The sequence below is a fragment of the Cataglyphis hispanica genome, chromosome 3, assembly GCF_021464435.1.
Source record: "Cataglyphis hispanica isolate Lineage 1 chromosome 3, ULB_Chis1_1.0, whole genome shotgun sequence".
Lineage (NCBI taxonomy): Eukaryota > Metazoa > Arthropoda > Insecta > Hymenoptera > Formicidae > Cataglyphis > Cataglyphis hispanica.
Window position 1 is genome coordinate 4,068,664 of NC_065956.1, and position 19,886 is coordinate 4,088,549.

The 19,886-nt window shown below is 40.0% G+C and overlaps 1 protein-coding gene and 1 long non-coding RNA gene across 2 annotated transcripts in view; one reads left to right on the forward strand and one right to left on the reverse strand.

Annotated features, from left to right (window-relative positions):
* The first annotated feature begins 889 nt into the window (after positions 1 to 889).
* Positions 890 to 12,673, forward strand: LOC126848388 (zygotic gap protein knirps-like). The gene is made up of 4 exons (XM_050589256.1): positions 890 to 2,051; positions 6,486 to 6,758; positions 9,727 to 9,804; positions 10,363 to 12,673. Exons 2-4 carry the CDS (start codon positions 6,600 to 6,602, stop codon positions 11,431 to 11,433), a joined length of 1,308 nt encoding a protein of 435 aa, XP_050445213.1. The 5' UTR covers positions 890 to 2,051; positions 6,486 to 6,599; the 3' UTR covers positions 11,434 to 12,673.
* Positions 12,674 to 16,850: 4,177 nt separating this feature from the next.
* Positions 16,851 to 19,886, reverse strand: part of LOC126848420 (uncharacterized) — a 140,598-nt gene continuing 137,562 nt past the window's right edge. Inside the window, exon 4 of the long non-coding RNA XR_007687259.1 lies at positions 16,851 to 18,668. This is a non-coding gene — a long non-coding RNA (uncharacterized LOC126848420). The remainder of the gene's footprint in view (positions 18,669 to 19,886) is intronic.

The window sequence follows — 19,886 nt, forward strand, 5'->3', positions numbered from 1 at the left end:
CACCGTTAAACGTTACACTGCGCGCTATGTTTTACATCGTCAACTCCTCCATCTAACTTTATTCTCCTTTGATTTATTTAATAAGATAAACTTCGATTATTTCGCCGAAAACTTGCACAGTAAGTATCTGGTTGTATTAGAATTTAATATTTTCTCTTTCGAAATTGGTCAACAACAAAAAAAATGTGAATACGATTATCTCAGATTGAGATGATTCTTTTAACATCTCAAAATGATATTAATAGAATAAAATTAACTTCGTATCCTGATATAAACATGATTACAGAATCATATAGTTCAGATTCAGATTAAAAAGTGATCCATGAAAGGGAAAAAAAATTACACAAATATATTGAAACTTTTTTTCTACTTGAAACAAAATTAATCTCTGCAATTATTTTTATGTCTTACAAAATGTGAATATTTAGAGAATCATGCATACTACTCATTGTTTGATTAAGTAATCTTATTCATATTTATCTATTTATCGATACCATCGAATATTATCACAGATGAGAGATTAATAGAACATTCGTAAGCCTCGTCATTAAAATTATTATTGTAAATTTTCTTTTATTTCCCGATTAATCATCAAAAATTAATTTTAAACTATCAATTTAGTGATACTATGTATAATATGTAAAATATTATAAAATCATCTCATAATTTATTTTATTTTTGACTTGAGACTTCGATATGTCTCAATTTTTATACACAAGATTTTCTTAATCGCAACACCGCGCGATGAGTCAATGTTCTCATGCGGTTAAAAAATTTAACGATTTTGCAATTTTCCAACAGAACCGCGCGATATTATAGAACGAAATATAATTCTCTGTCACGAATCTGCATAAGATATCGCCGGATCGAGCAAAAGAGGGATGTGTATGAAATTAGAGGGGAAGGGATACGTGTGTCGTCTCTTCGATCGGGAGAATCGCGGCTCCTCGCGAGAGGATCAGGTAACTGGATGGTGGTGGAGAGAGACGAACGCAAGGCGGATAGACAGCGCGAGACAAAGTACGAAACGAACAGCTGAAATGACGGAGAGAAATGAACGCGCGAGCGAGCGAGAGGGAAACAGCTGTACCGTGTTACCTCCACCGTAGTGCAGAGACGGATGCTGCGTTGACTCCATGAGAAATAGTGGGGGGAAAAAGAAAGAGAGGGGTGGGAGAGAGACAGATGGAAGAAGCAAGAACGAAGCAGTGAGAAAGATATAAGCGTGAGAGAGATCGGCCAGCGAGGTGTGAGAAAGACGGCGTGCTCGCAAGAAGGCCGCGGTAGTCCTTCTCAGCTGGCTAGGTGAGATAAGGATGAGACGGACAAACGGATTGACGAAGGTGCCTAAGGTAGGGGATACTCAGTCTGGCGGCCACGTGCTACACGAGCGCACGCCCCGAGCCGGCCGGCGGTCCAGCCAGCCATCCACGACGTCGTCCTCTTCTTCTTCGTTCCCCGTATCATCCCGCGCGTTTTCTCCCATTCCTCCCATCCATTCAGTTTATTTGTCTCTTTTTATTGAACTTGTGACGGAAATCGTCAAAAAGTCGCGCGACGTAGTTTCGAGCGCGAGCAAGCACGCAATCGGTGTGATTCTCCAGCATATGTTCTGAAAGATCGAAGAGCACAGTGATCAGGAAGTAAGATTCGAAAAAAACATTTGTTTTTTGTGACATCAGTCGATGATCTCCGCGCGGTATCTTATACGAGATATTTTTGTACCTTGATCCTTTCCGATAGATGATTACGATTTTTCTCTATCGGAGAATCTCTTCCACGCGAGTGTACGTCGGTTTGGTGTAATGACGTTATCGCGACGAAACGATCGCGCACCGTTTAATAATATGGTGCATAGATGAAGAACGTGCGTTAATGTGTTTTCTGTGCTGGGAAAGAGCAAACGACTGATAATGCGTATTGTCGCGATGGACTGACGCGCTTGCAAGCGCGACAGTGTGAAGAATTAACTGAACGGAGGATTTATATTTGAGTGTGCGTTGAGAGAAGGAAAGGAATAAACGGAAATATCGGTAGAGAATTTTGGACAGGTATGTATAGCATATATATTTTTCACGTTCGCACACATAGTATTTATTAGTGTCAGAGTGTCATAGGCGGATCTAGCCTTAAGAAGGAAAATTCCTTTACCCTTTTTCTGAAAAAAGAGTCATTTCTTAAAATTCATCACAATATGTTATTTATATATATCTCAAATATATATAATTATTCTCACATTTTTTAATTAATACAGCTATATAATATATTTTTGATGGCGCGAAACGAAAGATATTATGTGAGATTTTATTGCTCTATTCATCTAATTTAATACATTTTTAAAGAAAGAGAATTCCAACTTTTCGTTACAAGATCCGTCTATGATTTTAAGGTTCACCGTTCAAAATGTTATCATAATATATTCGTTAACGATTAGAAAGCAATAATAATGTGATATTAAAAAGTTTCAATATATATTCTACTGCATTTTTTAATTTTTTTATTCATCTATATATCTTTTTTATTTGTTTATATTTTTTAATATTTTTAAATGGTACCGTCTTTTCTATGATTTCTAAATGTTAAAATCAAACGTTAATGATTTATTGCTAGAATTCAATAGCTCTTTCCTCATTCTGATACATTGGTTTATCTCAGTTGGTTATTCGATACGATTAAATTTCCATTGACATTCGATATAATCCCGCCGGCAAAGATTTTAGGCGTGCCGTGCAAAATTAATCGAAATTATCTCTTCGATTATTTATAACATAATTTTCTGACATAATGTGAACCTCGTATCTTTCGTTTTTCTCACATTTATCGAACAGCAGTTGAGAATCGTGACTCTCATAACGAGTTTCAAACATATAATGTCACATATGCCGATAGCGCGATTTCTTCGAATCATTTCAATAAATAACGTAACAATATCTCTCGTGTGAGAAAGGCCTTTTACTGTGCTATTTATCGAGATGCTTGGCTACTTCGATGCTCGATCAATCCCTTGTAATGAAATCGAGTTACGTTTGCGTAACAACGGTCAAGAGTATCAGAAATTAACAGTAATTCAAACTCATTATTTTAGACTCGAAATCTTTAAAGGGGAAATCTGTGCTATAGAGATGTATAATTAGAGACTTAGAACTTTACAATTACAATGTACAATGTGGCATGCTATATGTGACCTCAAATTCGCAAATGGAAATCGATTAATTCAATCTCAGTGTTTGCAATTAATAATGCCCGCGATCGCGAACAATTCGACGAACCAGCAGCCGGTGCCGTTACACGAAAAATCAATTCAGGCGATTCGCAGCGGTTATGATTAATTTGTCACGACTTAGAGAAAGGAGAGAGGGGGCGCAACAATTTCAAATGTCTGCAGTCAGGACGGTGATATCCATGTGACGTGCCGCTCACAACCGGTTCATTAAAGGTGCAGTCCGCTCGTCACTCATTGGCTGCCACGGCTTGGCAGCGATCGAGATGTTCGCGCGCCCGCCCGAAAAAGAGAATAAGAGTAAAAAAGAAAAAGATTATATATACGGATGATGCTTTTGACGCGAGTGTGTTTCACCTTTCAATCATTATTATTGCGAAGACGAGCAGAGGCAGCCGGCCGCCGATCGCGATCACCGCGCGCATCTGTCAGAAGTGGAGAAAAAAATATTGCCGGACAATCGAATTATTAATAGCGGGATAGAGGAGTGGCTTTCGCAAGGCGAGAGGAACCGATAGAAGAAAGTGACGAATTAGCAATGACGAAATCAACGGCGGGAGACCATTTGAAATCGTTATCGCGGAAATAAATAAGCGTGTTTCGATAGGCATTTCAATAAATTGCCGCGCAAACTTTCGCAGATTGATATATTGAATATCACGGCCGTTCATAGAGGGATATTTCATAAGTTTGGAAAGGTCGGATTTCTCATATCGGAACCAAAAACCGATAATTAAATTCAAGACTCTTAAAGTTCCGATCGAGTGAACTTTGGATCCGTGATGGAATGCGATTAATATTTTAATGTGACGCGATCGAAACATTATTCTAAGCGTCAAATGTCAAATCACGTCACGGTGAATAAATTGCGGCCACGACAATTTAATACCTACGCACGGTACCATTATTTCTCGCGACAGTATCATTAATTACGCTTTAATACCCTAATTATTTCACAAATTAAGCTCACAATCAATATTAAGATCCATGGGATTCGTAATGAAACTATTCGCGCAGTCATTCATTAGCAAATGCGCGATACGAACGCGCCATACTCACAATATATTCTTGTACAAAGAGAAACGATTCTCCTTCTGCCGATTTCTTCAAGGACCGAGGACGCGTCGCGATCCACGTAAATATCGAGAGGAATCGACGTGGAATCCTTGCATCGCCCGATGACAGTTGAAACATATCGGCGATGACGGTGCGCTGATAATAGTTTTAAGAGCGAAGAAGCGTCCTTCGGCATCAGCTAATGAAATATACGCTCGTTAGACACAACTCGAAAACGCAAATAGGAAAAACCCTGATGACATCGATGGTCGGTCATCATTGTCGTCGTAACTTCGGAGAACGCGTGTTTATCACGAGCGTTACAATTGTGCTACCGCCGACTCGCGCCTTAACAATCCGCGGAAACAAGGATTTATCGAAGCTGAGGAGTATGGCGGAGATATTCAGGTGGAACCAGTCTTCCGTGAGCATATACGGCTCTTAATTAATTTGTCATTAGTTGACGAAGAGAGATGGCGCGCAATAAAATTTATCTGTGGCCGCAGCCACATCATCACGATCTCTTCTTTTGTCGCGAGGACAGACGATTACGTTGATTTTAATATACATATGTCTGGGAGAGCAGACGCGTTTACCCGTCGAAAACAATTATTCGCGATGATTTTTTTATTACCTCGCGAATAAAAATCGTATCATTTTTACATGGGATAGTAATTATTTTTAGAGATCACACTTAAAATGTGTATATATAATCCTACATTAAAAATTATAATGATGAGTTACATAAACAGGAAAATCTTCCTTAGTTATAAGTACCAATGAGTATTGATATTACGTCCTAGATATATATAGATTATAATAATAGTCACTTGTTATGAATTATTATTGAAAGATAAAAAAAAAACATTTCTGTTTTTTCGGACATATTAAAGTTCATACACACACTTTGTGTGTGAATTACTTAATACTGGCCTCGAATTATTATCAATCCATAATTAAAGAGTTTTAGTGAGCTTCATCAATTATGGATTTTATGCCTGTTTGCCGATTTCATTAATGTTTCGGATTAAATGTACTAGTTCTCCTTGATATCGCTCCAACTTTGCAATATATTGTAATGTGTTACAACTTGAGCATTAGTATAAAATCGTGGCGCTATAAATTCGTAGCAATTTAACGCAATCAAATGTGCTTCAATTATAATCCATGAATATTTGAAATCTCGTATATAATCTCTGTTGCTACAGATTCTCGCATATAACGCGATCATGTTGTAAGTATAATACTCCGTGATAGAGTAGATTAACTCGCTTCGGCACCAATTACTGCGTTCTTAATCGTGGCTTTGCGATTGACTAAGAAAATCTCAGTATCCTCAATTAACATTTACTTTCAAATCTCGAAACTGGTCTAATTCTCTAAGCGTTATTTCATGTACGTCCCATACGTCATCCTTTGTTTTTATACTAACTATGTAGAGATTTAATTTTCGAATTATTTTATAATTTGCACGAATATTAATTTCCTCGTATTTACAACATTCGCAGTCCAGTTTTGAGTTGCTTCGAGCGAACGCAAGTTTATCCTCAATAAATTGAAATTAAATCTCGGTAATCACATACAGACACAAACACTCACAGAAGCAAGCACGTTTATATATGTTGGTTGAATTTCCACATGCGCAGGGCGAAAATTAATACGTGCAGCCTCTGTAATTAGCTCTCGTATTTATGCGTCTCTCGCAGGGCGGGCTGCGTTAACATGGTAATGGCGTTACATCGTTGTAAACACGACATGTTATCTCGAGCGATACATACCTGAGGGCCTCGCGTCCGCCGATCGCGATTTCGGGAAGAGGACTGCGTTCTCTCGCTTTCATGCTCCGGGACCCGCCGCCGCTCGTATTCTGGAATAATTATTATATGCCGCGCGCTGATACGCCGCTTCGCGCGTTTATTCACCGTAAAAATGTCCTTTTAATAGTGGGAGATATCGGTTAGTATATTCTCTTGGTGTTTCTGTTGCGGAAAGGCGGTATCTGTGTGTGCTCGACACTAATATCTTGTCTTATACAATATATAAGTGAATGAATCGCCGAATTCAAACAAGGATATTATAAAAATATAGAACGATGATACAAAAAAATATTCAGTCTTATCAATTAAATAAAATAATTATTAATTCCATCGTGTAATGTACAATATTAGAAATTATTGATTTTTCTCAAGAACTACTTGCGTTTTTGCAGTGACGATACGGAAAAAGTGCATACAAAATGTTGGCTCGCCACAACAAACGAGAAGACGGTATAGGTCGAGTTATAGGCCAGGACGGCTGACACCGAGGGATTAAAACACGTCGAATGGATGTGGGCGATTTATCGGGTTCGGCAGGATTGATAGGGAGCGGATCCATCTCGGTTGCGACGGGTGTTGGTATTATCGCCAACACGACATCCGCCACCCCAGGGTGGTGGACGCCTACGTCGACAATCACCTCGGCAGCGGCCAACACCGACGTGGTGAGTTTCCTTATCTTTATATAAATCTCTCACTGTTCAATTATTAGCTTCCGCAAAAATTCGCTTTCCGCCTTCGTATTAAAAATAGGGAACAAAAGAGATTTATTTTATATAAATAAAATTAATTATTTTTTATATGAATTATAATTTAATTATTTAAAATAATATTTTTTGTTAAATGCTTTATGTGTAATATTATTAGAAAAACGGTGACAATTACCCCATGTATATGTAATAAATATATTAATAACATAGAGTTAATTGTCTCATGTCAGACAATAAAGATTCGTAGGTCACATGGCATTTACTGTAAATTATGATTTTTTTTGTTATTCAAATATGATATTTTTGTGACATTTAATGTTTAATCACGGGTCTTGCGATTCAATTAAATTACGATGTCTTTCACAAACTGATCGGATTGAAGACACGTATCACGCGAATTTCTTTTCATCATCTCACTCGACAGTTGATTGGTATTTACATAGGCCATATTATTCTCATTAAATTACACCGTCGCCTGGAATAACGGAATTTAGAGATCGATGGGAACCCTGAAAAAGAAGAGAAGCGTGTAACTCATTTTTTGTAAAAAAAACCACACATTACGTTATCTTTGCTCGTTATTAACTGTCGTTTGTGGCGACGCTTAATGAGACGAGGATCTCGCGCGTAGGACGTGGGTGGGCGATGGAAAGGATTCATACCGATGTGTAACGATGTAGATTATCCATAAATCGTGCGAGAAGCGACACAACTACGGGAGCAACGCGTTATTTAGCATCGTCGATGTGTGGTGGTCTGTGGCCGCGGGGATTAGAACCGAGGTGACATAGCCGCGTCATCTGTTGGACGTTTAACCTTTTTTGCCTCCTACCTCGGCTTGCGCATCGCTGCTCCTCGCCATCATTTCCGCGAGAAATCATCAGCCTGTACGTTCCTAGATTAATGAGATCGAAAGTCGTTTTCGAATACCTGCGCGTTGTTGTAGGCTGTTTTAGCGTTCACGACGATCGGCACGAATACGTTCATTTGTAATATTTAAGTGTCAAAGGTCGCTGTGATGAATTTTACATTTTGTAACAAAAGGGGCGAATAAAAGCGAACCCTTCTCGCATTTGCGCGGAATTACACGGTACACGCGATTAAATAGTATATTTTATATGCTGATATATGTCTCAATAATATACGAAATCGATATAATATAATATTTCACAATTTAGGTCATCGTATGGAAATCTTACTATATATGCATAATTGTTTTCTAATCAAACTGATTCCGTACGTGCAATAAACGTGGTATCTAAATCCGATCGATTCATTCGATGCATAAATTTGCAAATTACGCATTTATTCTGCATTATATATATATATATATCGGAATGGCAAAGCGCCATTAAATTCTTATCATTAGTAGAACGAGCGCGTTCGAATAAAATGTTAGCCGCATATAAAAAAATGCATCTATAAAAATTATTGCTCGTAAAGTGATCACGAGAGATATCCTAATCTGGCCGCGTGACGCCCGTCAAATGAGCGAAAATGAATTCGAGCGCATTCGAATCCCAAGAATCGAACGCGTTGTGCGATCATTCCCGCTCGTAACGCGCGCGATCAATTTCTCATTGCTCTTACGAAAGAGAGCGGTCGTTAACTTAGTTCACCCTTTTCGTGTGGGAATCGGAGCTCGCGCGAATCACATTCTCGCTCTTTTGCCAGCGCACAATCTGCACGCTCACCCGCGTCCGCACGTACGCTCACGCTACATACGCAGCGTGCACGGTCCTCTCATCTCTGCGTCGCCTTTCTCGCAACATCTCGCGCATCCAAGCTGAGGATGCGCGGCGGCGGAGCTGTGCAATCCGGTAATGACTAGCTAACTAGGTTTTAATAGGAACGCGGTTTCTCGTAGTGAAACCCCTCTCGCCGATCCTCGCGCAAACACGGCAAGAAAAGGTCCTTTTTTTCTGCCGCGCGACGTCACCGTCGAGGATCCTCCACATGAAGCAGATGCGCGCGCGCTGATTGCCGATTGCGGATCGCAACAATTCAACGAGAGATTGTAATTGAGAATTTTAAGAGATCGAATCCGGGAATATATATTCGATATTTTTAGATAATTTTATATTGAAATCGATTGGGATAAAAAGCCGGGAAATAAACTCTTTTTTCAATATACGAATTGTTTTCAATTTAAAATTTAATGATGCAAGGAATTGGAATGTCTAAATACATATAACGAAGAAAGCGACGTAGATTCGTCATTTCCAATTTTGAGAATAATATAAATGGCCACTATATATACGTATAAAATAGTATTGTGATAAAATGATAGTGTTGTGATAATATTTTTAAAGTTTTAAAAAATATTATGACATTAGAGATTTTTTGTTTTATGCACGTGTGATGTCGCCTCACAAACAATATTTCACAAATGCGTTTCATATTATTTTTTTACACCCCCCCCAAATATAACACAAGCGTTTGATAAATTTTATGATTTAATCGGCAGAGAAGAAGAGAGAAATTTAATAATTAATTGGTACTTCAAGTAAGTTGATGTCTTATTATCAAATATAATTTTTCATATTTATACATATATGTATACATTATATTAATGGAAGAGAATATAATACATTTTAAATATTTTTGATATTAAAAAATAGTTGAGTCAATACATCTTCGGTATATTTTTAAAAATAATTTTAACATTCCTTTTCAATTACGATTTCATAATAGTGCTTTGTAGTGAAGTAGAAAAATCCAACATATATTACGGCTATCCCTATCACACAGTGCTCCCCGTTGTTCCGCGTTGAACTCGCGTTTCGAGAGCGTGCATTAGACCGGGATCGAGAATCCTTTCGTGATTGGCAGACATTGTACGGAAATCAGACGCGATCGTCGGGCACATTCTGAACGTTCTCGGATCCCGAGCGTAACCACATATCGCATCTTTTTGTTGCAGATGAATCAGCTCTGCAGAGTTTGCGGAGAGCCGGCCGCGGGTTTTCACTTCGGGGCCTTCACGTGCGAAGGCTGCAAGGTCAGTATCTTCGCACCGCCATTCTTCCACGGCTATTCATCCGTGTCGTTATTCTCTGTGTAATAAAACGAAAAAGAAAAAAGGAAAGAAGAGAAAAAAAAGAAAGAAAGAGACGATGCGCGATTATTATGTTTCTCGCGCGACGAGAGATACTTACATCTGAAATTACGTAAATCGCGTAGAATCACACCGAGACAAAGAATAGTGTCGCAAACGCGATTGTCTTTTGTAAATCATACTCTTGCGTCGACGACGGTCCATGATGCAAAGATGTCCCGGTGCTAAAATCAGTCACTCGTAATTTACCGTCAAATTAAAAGTCGCTACGCGTCGAAAGAGCTCGCTGTTCGAAGGTTTAATTATGTCTCGCGAACGCGTTTGCTTCTATTATAGCTTGTAAACTTTCCGACAGTTGAATCTAGCTTTTTACTAACAGATAGATGAATGTTTTATTTCGACGCGTTTCTCTGCACATCTGGTACGTAATCAAGCGAAAGCGCAAATCGTTAATCGATTGCCATTCATCAATGTGCGCATCTTTCGCTTTCTGTTGCACAGTCCTTCTTCGGGCGTACTTATAACAATCTGGGCAGCATATCTGAATGCAAGAACGGCGGTGTCTGCGTGATCAACAAGAAGAATCGCACCGCCTGCAAGGCGTGTCGCTTGCGGAAGTGCTTGATGGTGGGCATGTCTAAGTCCGGCTCACGTTACGGCCGGCGCTCCAATTGGTTCAAGATACACTGTCTGCTGCAGGAGCAGTCTCACCAGGCGCAAAATCGCCTAATCAAGGACCCCAAGTCCGCGTACGAGAAGGCTTTCGGCTCGTTGGACGCTGCGAATAACAACAACAATAACAACACCGAAAACGTAAGTAACACCAGCGCTAGCAGCGTCGTCGGCATCGTCACCACGGCGACCACTACGGCAAACAGTTACCATCACCATCTGCACCATCATCATCATCCCGACCGATTGCCCAAAAGGGAAGACGGCGCGCTCAGGCCGCCGGATATGCCGGTACAACTGAGATCGCCGGAGATCCCACCTAGAACCAGTCAGGATGCGATTTTGAGGCCTGGTGATCTCCCAAGAGTTTCGCACGAAATGCTCAGGCCTGAAGTCTCGAGGTTTCCCATGTGGCGGGGCCCGCCGTTGTTTCATCCGGCTCTAACACACATGCAGCTGCTTAACACGCCGTTCTTTCCCTTCCAGCAGGCACGCTTTATGGTACCTTACATGAATCAAATAAGTCCGCCGCAGATAGTGACCAGTTTATCGACCTCATCTAGCGAGAATCTCAGCCCGCGATCGACCCCATCACCGACAAAAAGGAACGAGGAAAATCAAGAATGTCGCGAGATCGACCGTGACGCCAGCCAACGAGATCGATGTCTGAGGAGAGGATCGACAGAGATCGCATATGACAAGAGCCTGGCATTTCTGCGATCTCTCGGACCGGAGCAGGAAGAGCCGATGGACCTCAGCATGAAGGATACGCAGACGGATGGACATGAATTAGATACTGGTAGTATGGAAGAAGAAGAGGAGGAGAAGTCGAGCGACAGCGAAGACAACGAGCTTCTGCAAGATACCGGACCACCCTTGGACCTGACACGAAAGACATGACCTTGGATATCAGACGGTGCTCAATAGGTACTTAATAGAATTTGCTCTGATCGCGAAGGGTTGTCGCTCGGAGTTTGCAAGGGTGATATGAAAGAATAATGACGCAATGATGCTGACAAAAAAAACAAAAATTCTGGCACAAGCTTGCCGACGAAGAAGGGAAGAAATAAATGCTTGAAGAAAAAAAGGAAAATGAGTGGGAAAATAACAAAACGAAGAAGAAGCTAAAGAAAGGTGAAGTGAAGTGAAGAAGAGAATGGAGAAGAACGCGCGAGGTGCGGAGGGAGAGTGAGAGAAGGTACAGTTACATCGTAATAACGCGGCGAGCGAGAAGCACGGCCAAGTGTCAAAGGTGCCTTGGCACAAGAAACGAGAAGATGATCCGGGGTGGGGAAGAAGAGTAGCCGAATACGATTACGTTGGAACGACACGAGGGAAAAGCGGAGAAGGGGGAGAGAGCTACGGTCGGCCTACATGCCGATGGACAAGAACAAGAAGTGCCGCGCATAGCCAGCCGGCATAAATGGTTTTATGATCGGTGATCGCCCGATCGATGAAAATTGCTCAAGCCGCTCGGTATTAGTCCCTTTTGCCCAGCTTATACCGGCGACAGGTGCACGTTGACGGAACGAGTCGCGGACGTCAGCTCGTGACGCGTCTTGTGTCATCGGGGAAAGGTACGACGGACGATTGTGCCTTACAAGCGGTGCCTTCTTTAAAAGTGCGCCGATACAGACTATAGTTTAACGTTAAACGCGATATATAATTATTCGCTGTATATAAGCGCGACGACACGCTGGGCGATGGCCAGTGAGTGCTTCGCGTATGTTATTGCGCCTATGAATCAATCGGTAGTGTTCGAGGACTTTACTGTTCGATCCGCATATGTGCTCGTTCGCCAAAATGGATTCGGCGAAATGAGTTCGATGTGATGAGTCGAACAAGATTGACTCCGGGCACCGACTAGATCGATGATTCTATGCGTGAATCTCGAGTACTCTTAACGTAACTTATATTTTTCGAGAGTCTCTTTTTTCGAATAAACACAAGCGCGGGAAGAGCTATTCCGAAACTCCTTGATCGCGCCGAACGTCCGCGGCGAGATCGCAGTTGCGCTCAAGTACAAAAAAATAAAAAAAGAAAGAGATGCATATAGAAGATGTGGCAGCCACGACGCGGGCATCGTTTAAATGTCCGAGTCGAGAGTGCGAGGTGAAATAAAGAATATTATATACCTGAATGTAACGCTGTTCATTAAATCCCTTCACACATGCTCATCGATCTTCCATCTTTCACGCGAGTACGTATACCGTTCCAAACTCGAGATGGTATTCGATTACTTTCGTCTCGCGCGTCTTTCAACATTTCTCGTCGCGCCGCTACGAAAGCGCGCGTTATAATATTATTACACATGCGCGCGTAAACGCGTATTATCGTACGTGCAATGTTATTTATCTAGCAATAAATTTGCCCGTCTTGATATACTACGCAAAGAACTATCTTCCCGATAGTTTCACGCCGACGCGACGCGATGCTTCAGGGAAGAATGAATGCGATTCCTGTCTCGAGAGTCTCGAGGACGTCGAAAACGCTTGACAATAAATTTTCTTAAAAGTTTAGCAATAAACACACGAGTATATCGATCGTAAGGTTTCTCCTCCTAAGGTCGTTTGACCGGGTCAGCCGGAGCTCCGTTGCGCGCGCGTGAAAAACTTCAGAAGAGGACGGCCGCGAACCGCGCCACTTGACGAGCAAGCGAGCGACGTACTCGGAAGTGCGTGTTTTATTGCTAATTAAGTTACGCTCTTTGAGAAAATCAAGGTGGGTTCCTGTCACTGCGTAATATCTCGTGCGCTGGTCCCGATAATTTATGAATATTTACGTCGCTGGCAAAATCCGTGCTGAATATTCGAGGAGAGATCACGACACCGGAACTCACGTTTCGCGACACGACTCGTTCATAGAGATTTGTCTTACAGGAAAGTTTTTATCTGTGTTAGACAGAGGCTTCTGCTTCTACGGCCTCTTTTATAAGTATGCTAACGCGCGTTCTTTCTCGATGTACTATTATTAGCGATTTCATGATGACATTATAATTTATAATATCTTAAATGTGCCTTATTGAAGAATATGAATATTTTGATTACACAAATATAATTTTTAAATTATATTAGTTTTTCCGCAAAAGTATACTCCGAATTATAAAAACATTGAACATTTTGAATTTCAACAAACTGTATTGAAAACAGTACGGTATTCATGTGTATTTAAAATTTATGCATGGTCTCTTCACGAGTACTTGCAAGGATATTTCAAAGTTAGACTAGGACGTAATGTCTGGTAACAGGATTGTGCAACGTGAGACGTGCAAGTTCGCAAAATCGTGTAAAATTTGCCGCGCGCGAATCCCGACACGAGTTCTCTGTCAATATTCTCAGGAACAAAATGGCCTTCCCTCTCAAATAATGCTTCGTACATATTGCGAACATGTTTTCGCATATATTCAACGAAAGAACAGACGATTTATGTCTCTCATCGCGTAAGATAATTAGTACCGAATTCATGGATTGTTTGACACAATTCTCGAAGTAAATATATGCATGATTTTTAAGTAAATTATATATTTCAACGTGTTTCTACATTGTACCGTAGAAATAACTTTAATTATATTTTACTTTGCAATTCACATTGCCGTCAAATTTCTAAATATTTCACACGAAAGCATATATATATATATAATTTTGACAGACCTAAATATAATATGTATAATCGTACAAATACTCGCATTTCGATCAAAATAAATTTTGAAATATGAGAGAAAGAGAGAGTAGTCGCTTTTAATTTAACGAGTATTTAGTTTGATCCTTTAATCCTTTAATTTATTTCGACATTAGATTAAATCCTCAGCAAATCTTTATATTATACGTGATATTAAATAATTCCCCGGACAGATACAATCATTATTTAATTATATCGAATGCAAAAAAGGCTGTAAGTTATCGTTAGTACTTCTAGAGTTAGAGATTCTCTCGTGATACTGAAGGAGAGCAAATCATATCGGACTCATCAACTTGAAGATTTCAAAAATATTTGTTCTAGGTCACGTTTCCGATTTTCAATCTTTTCACAGAACCTTTCCAACATCGATCACACATTCGCGAATGACATTCGCTAGTGGTATGCACGCGTCTCGCCCAGTAAGTGTCATTTGCGTGCACCTGCGTGTATGTGTTCACGCGACACTCTCCTACCCGTAATGCCGCGACAGTAAAATACCGAGTTGGGTCCGAGTTTGTTGACTTAGGTGGGAGAAGAGAGGCCACTCGATGTCCATCGCGCGGGCATTTCCTGTCGAACCCGATTCAGGCATTCCGAGGAACGGGGCATAAGAAAATGTATGACGATGCACAATATATCTCGCGCGCACGTGGCTATTTCAAATTCCATCGAAATCCGACACGCAATTCCCGATATCTGTGCACATTCTTCATCTCGAAGTACATATTATATTACACTTTGCGATAGATTGCATGTATATATATATATATAATATTAAAAAGAGAAATTATATTCTTTTTGTTTAATGTTTTTAAGACTTACAATCAAAATAGCGAAACAATTATAAAGAACTACAATCGAAAAAACAGCAGAGATATATTATATCATTTAATTGTTTAATCTCAAAACTATCTCGATTATTTATTTTCACAACAGTGCACATTGATTTTAATAGGGATGTAATGAATGTACCTTGAAAATACATATCTTTACATGGTTTAAAATTTCCTCCTCTTCCTCAATTTACATTTAGCAAGTTTAAGATAATGGGAAAAATTAAGAAGAAGAAGAAATAGCTATGTAACTGTAAAAAATGAAAAAAAAAAAAGAAGAAATAGCTACGTTATAGGTAAAGTAATGTGTACATCATATGTTGAATGGATAATCAGAATTTGTCAAGGCATTCAAGGCGTATCTCGTATCAGGAAGATTTAGAAAAGTACGGACGATCGATCGGTTTAATACTTATAATATCGAATAGGACGCAAAGTGCACGTGTAAATCATTAATCATGTTTATCGAACTAATGTTGTCGAAGAATTCGATCGTTTAATCATCTTGAACGTGATACTCAAGGATATCCGTTATTCAATCGTCCTTTAAGTCGTGTTAATTCCTGCTTTTTATAAATTGTCGATTCATATCACGTTGAAACATGTACTATTATCATTTTATTCATACATATTTTTTATGCACTTTCCTTACTGCTATTGATCGTCTTAAAAATGCTTTTATACGCGTTGAAAAGACATTTTTGCTTTATTAAATATAATAGCTTACAGTAATAATACATTCAACGCAAGGATCAACGTTAATGTCATCGTTTTTATTTCCGCGTGCAATTTTTTATTCTCGAAACTTACGTTCTCTATATAAATTTCAGTTATCATTAAATATATATAACAATTTTTTATGCCATATATCATGCGAATCGTAAATATTTTTCACATATTTTTTTACGATTATTTATTAGTTGCTGATGCGTACAATGACGTTATAAATTACCTATTCATCTATTAATCCATTAATTTTCGCACGAGATGCCTTTGTCTTTCCATATTAACGAAATAAAGCCGCAGTTTAATTACCTTTGACGGCACGTTGTCGTATTGTGGAGCGTGCCGGTACATTCTACATGTTTTAAAATTTAGGCTTATCTTAATAACTCTCGCGCCTCTCTCTTGCATTATATCAGTTAGGCACACCTTTTGTCGCGCGAATTCTTTTTAGCGGCGTACGGTTTTATTACCACGAGGACGACGGCAGCGACGAGACATTTGCGACTCTGTCGGATTGTCTCTTCCCATTCGCATCTGCTCGAGTAATCAGGGTGTTACTGTAGCCCGTCAAAAAAATATAGACCCAGTCTCGAGGTCACATATCGTGCCATGTCGCCGCACAACTATAAATCGCGACCACGTCATCGCGCGATCATTCGGAAGAAAGAGACGCACCTGATTTTTTTATAGCCGCCACTCGAGAACCGTTCGATCTCCGCGAGACGTCTCTCAGATTACGAGCATAATGGCGTGTGTTTGTCCATCGCTGAGCGTTCTCTTTTTCTTTTTTTTTCCCCCTTTCGTCTCGCGTCTCCTAGATGGGACGTTACGTAAATCTCGACGAGGAAACTGTACGATCGTCATCCGTCTTGTCATAAATTAATAAAGTTCTCTTTTTCTTTCTTCCTCTGAAAAAAGAGAGTGAGAAATCGAAAAAATGCGATAACCAGAAAGGAGCGATAGACAATCAGACAGACACAGTGCGAGAGAAGGCAGCGGCTAAGGGGGGGTGGGGGGGAGGGGGGAGTCGAAGCGATGAAGGAGAGAGCCCGGAAGAGAAGGACCGGTTGCTTGTTCATTGACGGCGCGAAGGCCCTCGCTCGTGAATGGTGGTGGATATTCGCGAGCTAAGAATAGGATCTTCTCTCGAATTTTTCTGCGTCGCGCTCATGAACTCGCGCCACGGTCGTGTCACATCGTTCCCGTCCTTCCTTTTCCTTCCCTTCCCTTCCCCCCCCCCTCTCCTCCCCTTCTCTCTGGACGTAGTTGTAGTTCACGACGCTGATTAATGCGCGGATGCTGAAGACAATCTTGATCGAATGCGACGAGCAATCAGCTGCGTCGCTTGTCTTGATTTCCGGCAATGTCATCAACTGCGTCCAACAATTGCGATTGTTTCTGGTATGATTTCTTTGAAAACTTCTTTTAATCGCTTCCTCTTCACATTTATCGAAATAATTTGCTGAATTTATGATTAATAATCAGATCTTTATCGATATTAAAATATTTGCAAGCGCGTGAGATCTTTTAATTTCCAATGATAATAATGTCTTCACTATTTTAGATCTATTTGTAAAGGCGATGATTTGATAGAATGTAATGTATACGAGTAATCTTGAATATTACATGTCGTCAGAGATATTTTTATTTCGGTTTTCGTACTGGATTGAATTAATATTCAACCTCGCAAAATTCCGAACAGATTTTTATTCGTTCTCACTTCTTATAATGGCCGAATGATGTCACGGTTGTTGAAAAATATAGTAACATTGATTGATGATCGTCGTGGAAGCGTTAGAAAACCGTCAGCTCTGATCTGAGAGACGTCCCGATGTTTACCAATTGTTGTTTATATTCGAGAAGATGATCAAGGTATCGTATCTATTGACAAGCTATATAGATCATTTTGACGACGGAGTAATGTTATACGGCATAACTCTTTACAACGAAAGAATGAACAACAAAAATTCTTTAAGTCATAAACAATATACATAGCGCGTCGATTCTAGTATGCAGGTCGTGTGTGCTAGATAGAAAATTATCAGAGGGCAAAGAGGCCGACGATAAGAAAAAAGAAGTAAACGCGAGTCGTGGCAATACACACTAACAATAAAGTCGACAGATGCGCGGCACGAGTGTAAGAGTGGCCATTACGCGCGAGGTAAAGAGGTTTACTACACCTGTGGCCTGTAGGCTTGGCCAGGCACGCGTGAGGGAGAAGAAGAGAGAGATAGAAGAGAAAAAAAAAAAGAAAGAAAGAAAGCTGGCCACGAAAGAAAACAGAAGGGAGTTTGTAAAGGTAAAGAAGAACAGAAGAGAGGGAATGTAGAGATGGAGAAGAGGGCGCGTTTAAAGTTGCCAATCCGAGGTCACTGAACAAAATTGTCCGCGCTTCCTCCGATTGGCCGCCGGGAAATTCATAATACATTTTTCATAGATGTCGGAGTGCCTAGGCGCTGCTCCGACCGGACTCTCTCCGGGGTCGAGAGTCGAGTCGACTTCGAGTCAAGACGAGTCGAGTCGAGCCGAGTCCGGTCGAGTCTCGAGCGTTTCACCGGACGTTTACGAGCGTTTGACCCTAGTGTACGGTGGGAGCGCGGGAAGTAGAGAAGGCGGAAAAGAGTAGACGATGGAGGCGAGATGGAGAGAAAGGGAGAAGTCGCTCTCTTACGCGGTTCCCGCTAATTGGATACGTTGCGCACGCATCGTCGTAAGAGGATCTTTGAGTGGACGTAAACCCAATATTGCCGCCGTGTATGAGAAAGGGATGCATGCGGAGAGATGCGCTGCGCCTTTAATGGGCGATTCGGTGTGACGCACCAATGGTTTGTCGTCAATCGCGGACGTTGCCGCCGCTGCCGCCTCTAAGGCCCCTGGAGTCCTGGAGCGTCGCCTGGTCTAGACAATGTAATAAACAACGTCTCTACAAATCAATTGTCACTGATTAAATAATTACGAGATTATCGCTAGATATTTATAGCGTGCGTATAATGCGAGCTCGTATTTTTATTTATTTATCAAATATCACAGTTTTTTAAATTGATTGAAGTTTTTCAAAATACTGTTTAATGCTATCGAAAACAATAAGTATTCAAAGCTTTGATAATTTATATGTATACTGCACATAAAAAATCGATAACCTTTAGATGAAATTGGAAAAATTTATCTTTCTGATTAATTTGCAAAATCCTTCAAATTAATGTAGTCATGTCAAATTTAATTATGAAAAAGGTGAGATATTAAGTCACAACCAGATTTTAAAAATATTACTATATATTATCTCGACTATCGAATTTAAATTATAGTAAAAAGATAAAAAAAATTGCATTTTTCTTGCAATAATAGTAAATTGAAATATCCGAGGCAAAAATTCAAATTTTTTTAAAAAAAGTTTTTCTAAAAAATATTTTCAGATTTTTCAATGTTCGCGCAAAATACATATATAATATTACACATATATTTTAACTGGGGCAGTTAAGTAAAAATAGCTTATTTCAAAATTTCGCCTAGCCGTTATTCTAAAGGTAATTTGCGACGCGCGTATGTAGGCGTTTAAAAATGGGATTGGAAGTCGCGCTATCGTTTCGCATAAAATTATCAGCGGTTTCTCTCGATCGACCGGCCATTGAGTGTCGAAGCATCGCGCATACGAAACACATTAGACTTTTAGCATTAGGCAATAATTATACACTCGAAGTTTGATCGTTTATAACGTAGCGCAGTTAATAAAGACTATAACTGGTTTTGCCAAAAATACTGGTAAACCTTATTATTCATTATTTTAAAAATAATTGTATATCTTGCGATTTAGAACGGAAGAATTAAGGATTATTATAATGACAATATTCGCGTTCTGCCAAATTCTATTAGCGATATTTGCATGCCCTGGCATAAGGCAAATAGCCTCGAGGCGCATATATCGTGCCTAAAATCATCGGATCGCGTATGTATGCGTGCGAATTCTGAATATGCGTTGCCCAATATTTGGAGACGTTTCGTTTCTTAAATTTCGATTAGATTTCACGTAATGTTTTAACGATTATTCGTATAACGCAATTGAATGTTCTCTGCGTGAGCAAGAACAGCGAAATAATCGCGTATATAATAATAATAATT